General features: G+C 45.0%; 1 protein-coding gene across 2 annotated transcripts in view; it reads left to right on the plus strand.

Moving 5' to 3' along the window:
* Nucleotides 1-7,655, plus strand: part of MED13L (mediator complex subunit 13L) — a 163,188-nt gene extending 155,533 nt beyond the window's left edge. For both annotated transcript variants that reach the window (XM_077308793.1, XM_077308792.1), the window contains exons 29-31: nucleotides 2,150-2,311; nucleotides 3,569-3,681; nucleotides 4,852-7,655. In XM_077308793.1, the coding sequence (XP_077164908.1) occupies nucleotides 2,150-2,311; nucleotides 3,569-3,681; nucleotides 4,852-4,987 (411 nt within the window). In that variant the 3' untranslated portion in view covers nucleotides 4,988-7,655. The remainder of the gene's footprint in view (nucleotides 1-2,149; nucleotides 2,312-3,568; nucleotides 3,682-4,851) is intronic.
* Nucleotides 7,656-12,194: the final 4,539 nt, after the last annotated feature.

A 12,194-nucleotide genomic window follows, 5' to 3' on the forward strand; every position in this document is an offset into this window, starting at 1 on the left:
TGGCGGAGAAGCTGGAAGAGAGAACAACCCAATCTTCTCTGCCCGCTCCTCAGCTTCTGAATCAAAGGAAGCCAACAATCCCTTCAGAGCTGTTGTTTTGGGGACTCCAACTTCCTTCTCCCCCGACCCCCGAAATTAATTTTAAAAAAAAGCACTTCCACGTTGCTATGGGGAAATGCCACCACAGCAAAGCATTGTTTTTAAAAAAGCTACACTTTCGTGTTGCCCTTAGATCTCTTTTCAGGATTCTTATAATGGTCTCTCTTTATTTGCGAGTACATTTGTGATAAGCTGGCCATGGTAACTGGACCCCAATGATTGTGTGTTCACTGTTAAGGTTTAAAACATGGGCGCCAAGCTAATAGGGAGAGGGCTGCTTCATCTCTCTCTCACAAACACCCTTTCCCTGTTAATACCCCACCGCCAGAAAACATGCACAAGAATGTGTTTGGGGCATCTGATCCCAAAATTACCGAGCACAATGAGGAGAACATTTCATTTTTATTGAGGCCACGTAGCTTGGTGGTCCTGCAGCAACACGGACTGCGCCATTAAAAACAATAATAAATTCTCGATCTGGAAATGGAGAGGGAAGGGCTGTCTAACAGGGCTGTCACGCGTTTCTCCCTCCACACAGGCTTGCCCCGGTTTGCAGCCCAATTGTAAGTGCAACAAGAAGTGGCAAATCGTGATTTTGCGATTTCCCTCATTGTGGAGCAAATCTTACAAAAACTCGTGCCAGCCGCTGGAGAGCTCCGGGTTGCTGCCAACATCATGAGGAAGCAGCACTAAAACCCGTGAGCAACAAGAGGCTGTCCAGAGGGGCAAATTTCTCATGCGGAATTGGTCTAGCAATATCCCATTTTTGACGTCCATATTATGCTAAACACGTAGCAACACACCTGTTCACAAATGCCTCCCCCAACAGGAATTTTCTTAGTCTTTTTTCTAGGAATGCTTGCATGTTTTTTGTTGCACACCCAAGTGGCCACACTGCCTTGTTTCAGTTTCTGCTGCAATGAGATGAGTGATCAGGGAGCTTGGAAACGTGACACGGCCTCTTCTAGGTGAATGCCTTTTGAAGCAGCTCTGTTTAACCATTAACACAACTCTGGTAATTGAGGTGTAATTTTTGTTTTTATAAAACCAGCAGTGTGCGATCAGCCGCCCCCCTGCAAGGGAGGGCACCTCTTCATCCATGGCCCTTCTAATTGATTGCTGCAGCTTGGAGATGTGAATGGATTTCAGTGAGGCTTTTGACAAGGGTCCCCGTGAGGTTCTGATGGGTAAACTGGAGGACTGCAGACTGGATTTTCAGATAGTTAGGTGGATGGGGAAATGGTTAGAAAACAGCAAACAAGGAGTCAGTGGTGCTTGATCCGATTGGAGGGAAGTGATCAGTGGGGTGTCACAGGGCTTGGTACAGAATCTGGTACTTTAAAACATTTTTATCAGTGATCTGGATGAAGGGGTAGAGGGACTTTGATTACATCAAATTGGGAGGAGTAGTGAAGACAGAAGATAGAGATCTGAACACGCTGGAAAAGTGAATAAATAAGAACAAGACACTGTTCAGTAAGGAGAAGTGCAGAGTTCTACATCTGGGTCACAGGAATGAGCAGTATGCCCACTAGATGGGAGAGACACTGCTGAGTAGAAGTGTGTGTGAATGGGATTTTGGGGTACAGACAGTGTTATGAGCAGACAGTGATAAAGAAGGTGGTGGCAGTTTTTTTTTTGGCGGGGGGGTCAAGAAATTTCAGGGAATGGCACCATTTCCATTGAGGCTGGTTGCTCCCAGCTCACTGCATCAGCCCACGACAAAATGGTGCAATCTATACAGAAATCCTGAAGTATTAACTAGCAACGAGAAACCATTGGGGACAGTGATGTTTCTTGTCCTGTGCACATTTCTAGCTCTTGCATACGGCCTCTTGAATCAGCTTAGAATGCTGTAAAAATAGGAGATGTGGGAAAAGGGTTATATTTGCAAGATTGAAAGGGGAGGCCCAAATTGGCAGCGTAACATGGTCTCTCCTGTCATCAGCCTCTGCCTGAATCCTGACCACCAGCCAAGTGGGTCCTGTCCCCTCCCCCAGGTTACTTGCTTTCGATGCTTGACTTGCCTTCCTTCCTCTTGTTTCTCCAGAGCCAAGGAGAACGTCTCCTTTCCCGTGAAGCCCCTGAAGAGCTGAAGCAGCAGCCTCTTGCACTGGGGTACTTCGTCTCTACTGCCAAAGCTGAGAACCTTCCTCAGTGGTTCTGGTCATCCTGCCCGCAGGCCCAGAACCAGTGCCCCCTCTTTCTGAAGGTTTGTGGAGCACCTTACACTTGGTCGGACAGTAGAAATCCCTCTTTTATTGACAAATGTCACTGGAAGGCAGCCTTTCTTGATCAGCAATATATTCTGCTGTGCTAGTGCTACGGGCATCGCTTCTTAGTAGTGCATGTGAGACTATAAAGAAAAGAGCATATAATCAAGTGGTACAGCCCATGCTTTGCCTGCAGAAGATTCCTCTTTCAGTCACCAGTATTTTAGACAAAAAGATCTTGGCTAGCAGGGCTGAGATTCTCCTCCCGAAGTGATATTGTCAGCAGATGCAGTGAATGGAAGGCTTTAATGCAGGGGTAGTCAACCTGTGGTCCTCCAGATGTCCATGGACTACAATTCCCATGAGCCCCTGCCAGCAAACTCTGGCGGGGTTCATGGGAATTGTAGTCCACGAACATCTGGAGGACCACAGGTTGACTACCCCTGCTTTAATGGACCAGGGGTCTGATCCGGTAAATTCGGCTGGCTGTTGGAAGGAGGCAGAACAAATGTGCCTGAGCAGTTTTCAGCCTGGAATGCCTTTATTTACTTCCTTCTTGCTGTTCCTTCAGGGAGCTCCCGGATAGCTTGTGTGGGGTTTTCCCATTTTTTGTTTTCTCTACAATAATCTAGGAGAGGCTAGTCTGAGAACAGCCTCTGTCCTTGTAGGGTCTGGATGCTGGTCTCTCCAGTCCAAGTCTGATGCACCACATTGGTAGTTTGGAACTTGTCTTGTGGATGACCTCCACGGGGGGGGGGGGGGGGGCTAAAGCAGTGGCTTGTGATTATAATGACCCTCCTGTAAAGCCCTTTCTTGGGGGGAGGGGGGACAAATAGCAGCTCAACTGCTTCCTGCAGAAAAAAAATGGGAGGACAGAGACGTACCACCGTTCTCTGTGTTCTTCACGGAGCTCCGATGTTATGTGATGTCATTGTGCAATGCACTTATGCTGGGCGGACGTGCAGCGGAGCCCCAAAACGGTGGGTCCTTGGGTGGTGGGTTTCTTGGGTTCCCCAACCATCCTACCCTAGTTCATATAATTTCAAAGTTTCAAACTTTGGCTAAGAACCTTTCAGAGATATATTCAGGCATTTGGAGGAGGGACGCTGTCATTTTTAGAGGAAGAGCAAGTCAGTAGGTTATCGTCCCAGGCAGACAAAGCCTTGTAGTGGTGGTTGCTTAACAGTAGCGTGTGATTGTCGTGAAATCTGAAAGAAAACGGTTCTACTCTGATGCCTGTCTTCTTCCACAACTAGGCATCACTGCATCATCACATCTCTGTAGCACAGATGGATGAGCTCCTCCCTGCCCGGAACTCACAGAGGGTTCCCCACCCCTTGGACTCTAAAACCACGTCAGATGTCCTGAGGTAATGGACCTTCAAGTGCTGCGTTCTCATTGTCCCCTCTTCCCCTCTCCGTGTCTGGGAGTTAACAAGATTTTTTTCTTTTAAATCTTCACTCATTTAATAAGTAGTAGTAGTAGTAGTAGTAGTAGTAGTAGTAGTAGTAGTAGTAGTAGTAGTAGTAGTAGTAGTAGTAGTAGTAGTAGTAGTAGTAGTAGTAGTAGTAGTAGTAATTGAAAGAGTTCTGTGGAGACTTGCAGAAGAGGGGCATGGGAACTTAAACAGTAAGGATTCAACTCCCCCCACCCCCCTTGTTGGGAAATCCACGCCTAAGAATTACAGCAGTGGAAGTCTCTAATCCAAGCTGTCAGAAAATGTGTAGGATAAGGGCAGGGGTGAGCATTTGGCTGAGAAAAGAAAGTTTAAAAATACCTTATCAGTATTTATCAACTATTCTTTCAGCCAGGTATAGAGGGGGTGTATTTTTGGCTGTCGATCATCGCCAATCCTGAATAATCCCCGAAGTATGATAGCCACAGTTCAACAGTGTTTAATTTGGCTGCGAGATTCCATCACTGCCCGCTTTCAGAAGGCTCTCAAGATTCCATCTAGAGCTGAGCTTACTCCCTGCCCCCCTCCTCCCACAGCTGTTTGGGTTTTTTTTATATTGTAGCCTTTATTCTGCCCTATCTCAACAGACTCAGGGCAGGTCACAGTATAAATTCTGGAGATGGTGGTCACAAACGCCCAGAGTATTCATGCAACTTCAGAGTGATGGAAATGCTGTTCTTCCTTTGTGCCCTTTTTTGAAAAAAGTAATAAGGTTACACTCTGATTAAGCTTGAAGCCATTCAGAACAAGAGAAACTTGTACCTTTAAAAAAATATATATATATATAGAGAGAGAGAAGAAAACGGCGCAGGAGTGGGAAGTGCAAATGCCACTGGGCTCATGAAAAAGCAGAGGGTACAAAATCAGTTTAACGAAAGCTTTAGTAGCTCCCCATCTCTTGTTCATCATTCGGGGGGGGGGGGGGACTCATCTTGGTTTTCTCTCAAATGTCGTAATGTTCAGGAAGAAACAGTTTGATGGTATGACACTTTCATTGTGGCCCCTGGAAAATGCTCATCCCAGCCAGCAGCAGCTCGGAGCCTGATGTGCCTTTCTTTCTGTTTCCCCCTCTGTCTCCCGCAGGTTTGTTCTAGAACAGTACAATGCACTGTCGTGGCTCACGTGCAACCCTGCAACTCAGGACCGCAGTTCCTGCCTTCCTGTCCATTTTGTGGTGCTCACACAGCTATACAATGCCATCATGAATATCCTGTCATAGGGAAGAAACGCCTGGCGGGTTATCCCCTTCACCTTGAGAAAATGTGCCATGGCCTTGCAAGGGTTAGAACTCTCCTACTTTTCAGACCAGCCTCAAAGGGCCCAAGCCGTGCTTAATGGAAGGGGGAGGTCCCTTCAGTGTTAGGAACGGAGCATGTAGGCACTTCTGCCAAGAGTCTCGGATGGCGGATGTATTACAGCGTCCTCAAGCCAGTGTTAATTTGGTGGCTGAACATTGTGAAACTGGGGGCCACGGAGAAGATGGCATCATTCCTGTGCACAGATCTCTTCGCTTAAAAGAGGAAGCAAAATAGTGTTTTGACCTGTTTGGGTGGCCTGAAGCTGTCCTTTGGAAAAAGATGGGACTTTGGCTACAAAGGAGAAACCAGCTGTATTAGTTTAAGAATATGGGATTTTCTGTCTACCTGGAATTCCTGTCAGAAGTGGATTGGGATGAATGCCTGCATTTAACACCTGTCCATGTAGATATGAATGGTCTGGAGATATTTTTTTTAATTTATTTATGGGGGATATTTTAAATTATAGAGGACCAGGTACAGTAGGTGATCCAGCTCCGTTCTGCTCAGAACTATTTATCGACATACCTCTCACTCTCCTGACCTAGAGAAAAAGGGCGAAACCCGTTAAAAATCCAAATATCAGTTAGGAAGAGCAAGTTGGCAAGACCCATTGGGAGTTGCCAGGTTTTAGGGGACATTTTGGATTAATGAAAGCTTTCTGCAGCGAGATCTAAATAACTCAGATGAAAGATAACATGAGGCAGAATAACTGAGAACAGTGGGAAATGATAACCCATTTTAGAGTCCGACATTCAGGCAGATTGGAAGGCAAATATTCGGTTTGGAGGAATCTCTAATCAATTTCATAATTATCTCTAAAGCCTGGATCATCCGTAAATCGGGACAGACTAGTCCCCCCTTATTTGTCAGAGATTTTTTTTTCTGTTTACACGCAATCAGTTTAAAATCTGGTGTGTGTGTGTTTTTTTCTATCTATAGGGAAAAAAATATTATTTCAAAGAAATAATTAATTTTAAAAGTTATATCATTAAATTAGTACTTGAAAGTGAAACTTGAAAGTGGTGGGGGAAATGATGGTTTAGCTAAAACGTTTCCCAATTTGAAAAGTTTAAAGCAAATCATAGTATTTTTGTGACTCCTTAATTCTAGGATTCGAGAGGTTTATTATGTGAACTCCCATTTCTGGCGTTGGTCGTTGCACTGTGCGGCAGGCAGGGGCTGCTTCTAAGAGGAGTCGGGCTAGGGGGACTGGCTCACAGGCCGTCCTCGGAGAATACTCTTAACCATTTTTGAAGTTCTTCCAAAAGTCTGTCTTGTTCTGGTTAAAAAAAATAAAATAAAAAGTTCTATGAATTTTAAAGAAATATTTTTCTTGAAAGGATGATGTAACATTTAAATCAAATTTATTATTAGAAGAATTAATCCCACACAAGAGTGAGGAAGGACCGGTCAGAGGAGGGCCCTGTAAAAATGGATTGTTTTATTCTCTGCTCTAGGCTGTCCACCTGGGGAACCTTTGCAATGTACAGGAGGAGAATCGGATATATCGAAACCATTTGTATCTAATGTATACAGTGTAAAATTGATTTTAAGAATATTGCAGTGCTATTTTTTCTTAATCAGAAAGGAAAATTCTCAAGGCCTTTTGAAGAGCATTAAAAGATGAAGATTGTAAACTTGTATACAAAATAAAAAAAATTAATGGTGAGGAATACTATGTAAAGGCATCTTTTACTACTTTGGGCTTATTTGTTCCCAAGATTCACCTGAACTTTGGATTCTGGTTAGCTTTTTTTTTCTTCTTCTTCTAATGGGCAGTTTTTATCAAGGGGTTTTTCTTCCCCAGTGATCCAGTTCTAATGCAAAAATTAATATCCCGCCCCTGCCTCCAAATGAGGGGAGGGGGCAGTAAGGAGTTGTTTTCATCTGGTGTTGCTTTTATTTAATTTTTTTTTTAAGTTAAGAGAAAACTGGTAACATATTTATACATTTTTGTGCAAAAATAAATGAATGGCAATAGATTTTAAAAGAAGAAAAAAAATCTTATGTACTTCAGTGTGAGAAAAAAAATCTGTATAATATTTCCCTTAAATATGCATTATTTTACTTGTGAGTTTTTTACTGAATTAATCTGAAAAATGTACAAGCCCTGGCTTTCCTACAGAGTGAAAAAGTTATTTTATTTTTTTTAATTTCTAATTTTGGAAATCATGCAGAAATCAGAATTATTACAGTTTGAGCAAAAGGAGGGAGGGGGGTTATGCAGGGGATGTCCGGCATGCTTGTATGTATATTTCCGAACCTTTTTAAATGTAAAAGCTGTACATTTCTTGGGGAGTTCTGATTTTTTTTGGTTGTTTTTTTTTCTTGAGCATTTTGCAGTGAGCCTCTTTTATATCTAGCCAACAATTTGAAACAAAACAAAACAAAAAAAAAGAACTATGTGGTTCATTTTAAATCTACAGTATATCGCTGGTACAATACACTAAAAAAAGGACTTTGATAAAAAGAAGAAACAATAATAAATAAAAGACCTCCATTTTAAATGTCATTCATATATACCTTGTGGATGAGAGCTATATACTTTTACACACTTTTTTAGATGAATAAATTATTGAATTACTGAAATTTCTGTGTGGTTTTGGAGCTTATTTCTCTTGGGTTGCTTGTGACCCTCGCTCAATGCAGGATCAGCCTAAAGCATCCTTGATGACTAACCAGCTGCTGCTTGAAGTCTGCTTGCCAAAAACCTTATGCAGCTTGGGGCTGTCCAACCCTCAATCATAAACTCTATCTAAGCTCCTGAAATGATAGCCCTCTTTAAGTATCTGAAAGGTTGTCACTTGGAGGAGGGCAGGATGCTGTTTCTGTTGGCTGCAGAGGAAAGGACACGCTGTAATGGGTTTAAACTACAAGTACAACGATATAGGCTAGATATCAGGAAAAAAAATTTCACAGAGTAGTTCAGCAGTGGAATAGGCTGCCCAAGGAGGTGGTGGCAGTCTTCAAGCAAAGGTTGGATACACACTTTTCTTGGATGCTTTAGGATGCTTTGGGCTGATCCTGCGTTGAGCAGGGGGTTGGACTAGATGGCCTGTATGGCCCCTTCCAACTCTATGATTCTATGATTCTAAATGCTAAAAATAGCTGATGCTATCAATGCCAATTGAAAATGCAGAAAATCACCCCACTATAAACAGTTGAGCTTTATATCTGGAGAATCCCAGAAAGCTGGTGGTGTAGTGCTCCCAAAACACTCTCATTCTTCGGCAGGCCTAGCCATTCTGGATGGCGAGCAGGAAATGGCTCCAAACTGGGAGAGCTCCTCATTGGCTTGTGAAATGCTTCTGGCTTTCATTAGCATGCAGTTCAAAGCGAGGCTGACTAGTGCGAGCGTCTCGAGACGGGGAGGCTGCAGGCTGCCCCCACGAAATAAACAGAGGCTTTCTGTCAAACGTCTCCCGATGCGGAATGAAAACATAAACATCCTCCACAACCCCAAACAGGAAGACTTTGGTCTGCCACAGCAGCGGCAAGCTACCGATTTCCTTGTGTTTGAAATGTGATCTTATCGCTTTGGCAAATGTTTGCACTGGGCAGAAGGATGATGCCTTCAGGCCAGAACAGACTCCACCTCTGCATTTTGTCAGCATCAAAGAAACAGCGAAAACTGAGTGACGCGGTGCATGGAAATACAGGCCACGCTAGTGGCTTGTCTTACAGGAAAAGCCACTCGGAGCAGAGAAGCAGCGGAAAGGATGCTGAACTTTTCCTTGTGCTTTTTCGTGTTCCAACAACACCCCCCCCCCCACGGAGCTCTCCTCCCTCCGTCTGTCACACCCCCTATTCCAAAAGTTTTTCAATAGGCATTGCAGATGTGCAATGGAGACGTTAATGGGGGGAAGGCTTAAATATCCCCCTCTTTTCAGAGAAAAGCCATCGTGGCTCCGTTGCATGTAGTCTGCTCAAAGCCTGGTCCTCAGTGCCACATATTCTCCTGCTAAAGTCCCCTAGAAATAAATGGGATGTGCAAGGAGGAACTTCAGAGTTTTGGAGATTAGTTATATATAAGAACACCTCTCCACCTCCCTGCAATTATATCTCACCTAAGTTTTCCTGGAGCATTTTTAATCTTATTTAACTTAATAGGAAAGCATTTTCTGTTTATGATGTGGAAACACATCTGCTGGCGCGCTCCCTTTGTCCTGCCCCAGGGAGCGCGCCAGTAGATGGAAAGGAAGTTGGGCAGTGGCTAGCAATTGGGGATGCACTTCATTCCACAGTTTCTCTTGCACAACATGATGCACACATGTTTATTCATTTCAGAAATCCCATCAATTACCCAGCCTTCCAGCCATTACTGGCTAAGCTCCTCTTGTGTTGTTTCCTGCTAAATCATAACCCCACACATTTCAGACAACGAAACCCTGCCGCTTTCCCATTTGTCACGATGCATTGAGGAAATTGCGGCCATACCCTGATTTGTCCACTGGAGGGCAGGCTTTGACGACAAATCTGTAAACTCCATCCGGAATAATAAGCCAGGGGGGGGCCTCTGCCAACACCCAGTCCTGAACTAAACTCCAGGCTTTGAAGTTTCAGCCATAAAAAGGTCAACCTTGTCCCCAGACACAAGCTGCTTAGCTAACCTGCCCACTGGGTAATCAGTTACAGTGGTAATCTCATTAGTGCCTGGGGAAAGGCAGGCCAGTCTTAGTGTGCACTGGAGCAAGGTGCGGAGGGGTGCCTGGGTGGGGGTCAGGAGCCGTTCTTGCCAGGGCAATCGCCCGTGCAGTGAAATAAACCAGTGTGCTAGGTGGCGGGAGCATGGAATGATGTTCTCCGTCCTGGACGGTTAATAATAATTCACGAGTTAACAGACAGAGTCTTATGTGCAAGAAAAAGTAAATGAATTCTCCCCCCACCGCCCTCTCTTTCTCGCTGTTTCATGCACCCCCTTTGCCCTGCACTCCATTCCTGGCACATTCCAAAGAGCCAGGGCTGTGTAATGGTTTCCAACCTTTTGACTGTGGAGGAACCGCCGAATTATTTTCCAGGCTTCGAGGAACCCCGGAAGTGGTGACGTGGCCTTTCAGAGAACTGGGCGCGGAAGTGAGATGCGGGAGCCAGCCGATTGAGTTATATATAAGAACAAGCACCCTGGCTGCTTCAGGGGATCATTTCAAGAGGAAACAGAGACAGGTTCAAGGTCGTGATGGGGTGTCAGGGCAACAACAAGAGACCTGACCCCCTTGAAGAAGAGGAAAGGCCGTTGTCCTTTGCACAAATTCCCAAATGCACAGTTGTTGCAATGAGTTCCATGGAGGGGAATCAAACGCACAATGTCGACCTAGAAGACATTACAATCAATGGCTGTGTTATTTATATCAGCCGCATTAATTTAGGTCAATAAGAGGGCCAAACACAACCTTAAACAACAAAAGAACGAGACAATATATATGACTATTTAAGATGAATTCAGAAAACAGAGACGTAGCAGTTTGCTGCAGTCATCAAGGAGTCCAAATCAGAAATGTCAATAAAACAAAATTCTGGGGAGTCGATTTAGTTAAACATTATTATCAACTTCCTAACTGCAAGAGAAGTCCTGCGTCGGCCGTAGAGCAACTGAAGTGAGAGAGATGTCGGATCACGTTTCTTGGACATCGTATTAGGCAGCATTAGACACCTTCTAAGTAAGTGAAGATCCAATGTCGAGGTCGTCAGATTGGTACACAACAAGGGTTTTTAGCAAGCGGGTGGGATCTGGAGGGTATTTTTCCCACCAGGGCTTCTGACTGGGTAACAGAGTTCTGATCAGCTGTGCAAATCAAAAGGCATCCTGTTAAACTGAACTTCTGTCCAAAACGCTGAGGCACTATTACTAGAGATATGCAGAACTTCACTTCCAGATACTGCGTGGTCGTCTTCTGGCTGTGCCCACCACCCTGTATCAGAATTCTGTGTGCCTCCTGCAGTGGCCCACCAGGAACCTTCCCTGTAAGTTCAGTGGCCGCTCTACCCCTGGTTGGGCGTTTGAAACCTCAAGGCTGGTGGCTACATGTCTGGAGACGTGTACTTGGCCCAGGGAAGCCTCCTTTCTTCTGACTGCTGTTCCAGTGGCTGCATTTGGCATGGCTGACATTCTCTTCCCTGCCTCCAGCTGGGCTTGTGGCTGTCTCAGCAAGGCTTAGGGTCACTGGATCCTTTCTAAGCGGCTTCTGGACCAAAGGCAGCTCACCTTTCAGAGCTCCATCAAGAAGTGGCTGCTCCGCATTTAGGTCACTTTGCAAAATCATTACTTCATCCGTAAGTGCTACTTTGGCTACCCATCTGACGAAGAAGCCTGACATGGCTGGTTTTGTTGGGGAGTGACCAGAGCAGCTTTTAACCATTGAAGCGATGAGCATGATGATGGGCATGCCAGGAGGGAGAAAAGCTATGGCTTCCAATTCCTAGTGGCTTCCCCTTCATTCATTCATTCATTCATTCATTCATTCATTCATTCATTCATTCATTCATTCATTCATTCATTCATTCATTCATTCATTCATTCATTCATTCATTCATTCTATTCCGCCATTTTGAGCACAGTTGGCTCATGGTGGATCACAACAATTCATATAAAACCAAAGCAACAATAAAACCCCATCCCACCCACCCCCCATTAACCCCCACCTCACACCAACCCTCAGCTCACTCTTCCCCCTCCCCCTACCCAATTGCATACCCGGGGAGATTACAGTATGGCTACTGAGTTGAATGACAGTCTATAAGCAATGCAAACTTAAATGGACTCCGGGGAATGGTAGAGGACAGGAAGGCCTGGAAGATCATTGTCCATGGGGTCGCGATGGGTCGGACACGACTTCGCACATAACAACAACAACAAGCAATTCTAACCAGCTGAGGATCCCTGGCCCCAAGGAAATACGGCTGGCCCTGGCTCCTGCCTGGCGGAATGAGCTGCCAGTTGAGATCCACGCCCTGTCGGAACTATCTGAGTTCCACAGAGGCTGCAAGATGGAGCTCTTCCGCCAGGCCTATGGCTGAGGCCAGCTAGACAGACAAATAGCTAGACAACAGCTCTAGCAATATCAGGCCTCCCTCCTGCCCTCTCTCCCCTCCTTTTCCTCTCCCCCTCCCATCTGTTAACTGTTAGGGTGA

The sequence above is a fragment of the Paroedura picta genome, chromosome 13 (genome assembly GCF_049243985.1).
Source record: "Paroedura picta isolate Pp20150507F chromosome 13, Ppicta_v3.0, whole genome shotgun sequence".
NCBI lineage: Eukaryota > Metazoa > Chordata > Lepidosauria > Squamata > Gekkonidae > Paroedura > Paroedura picta.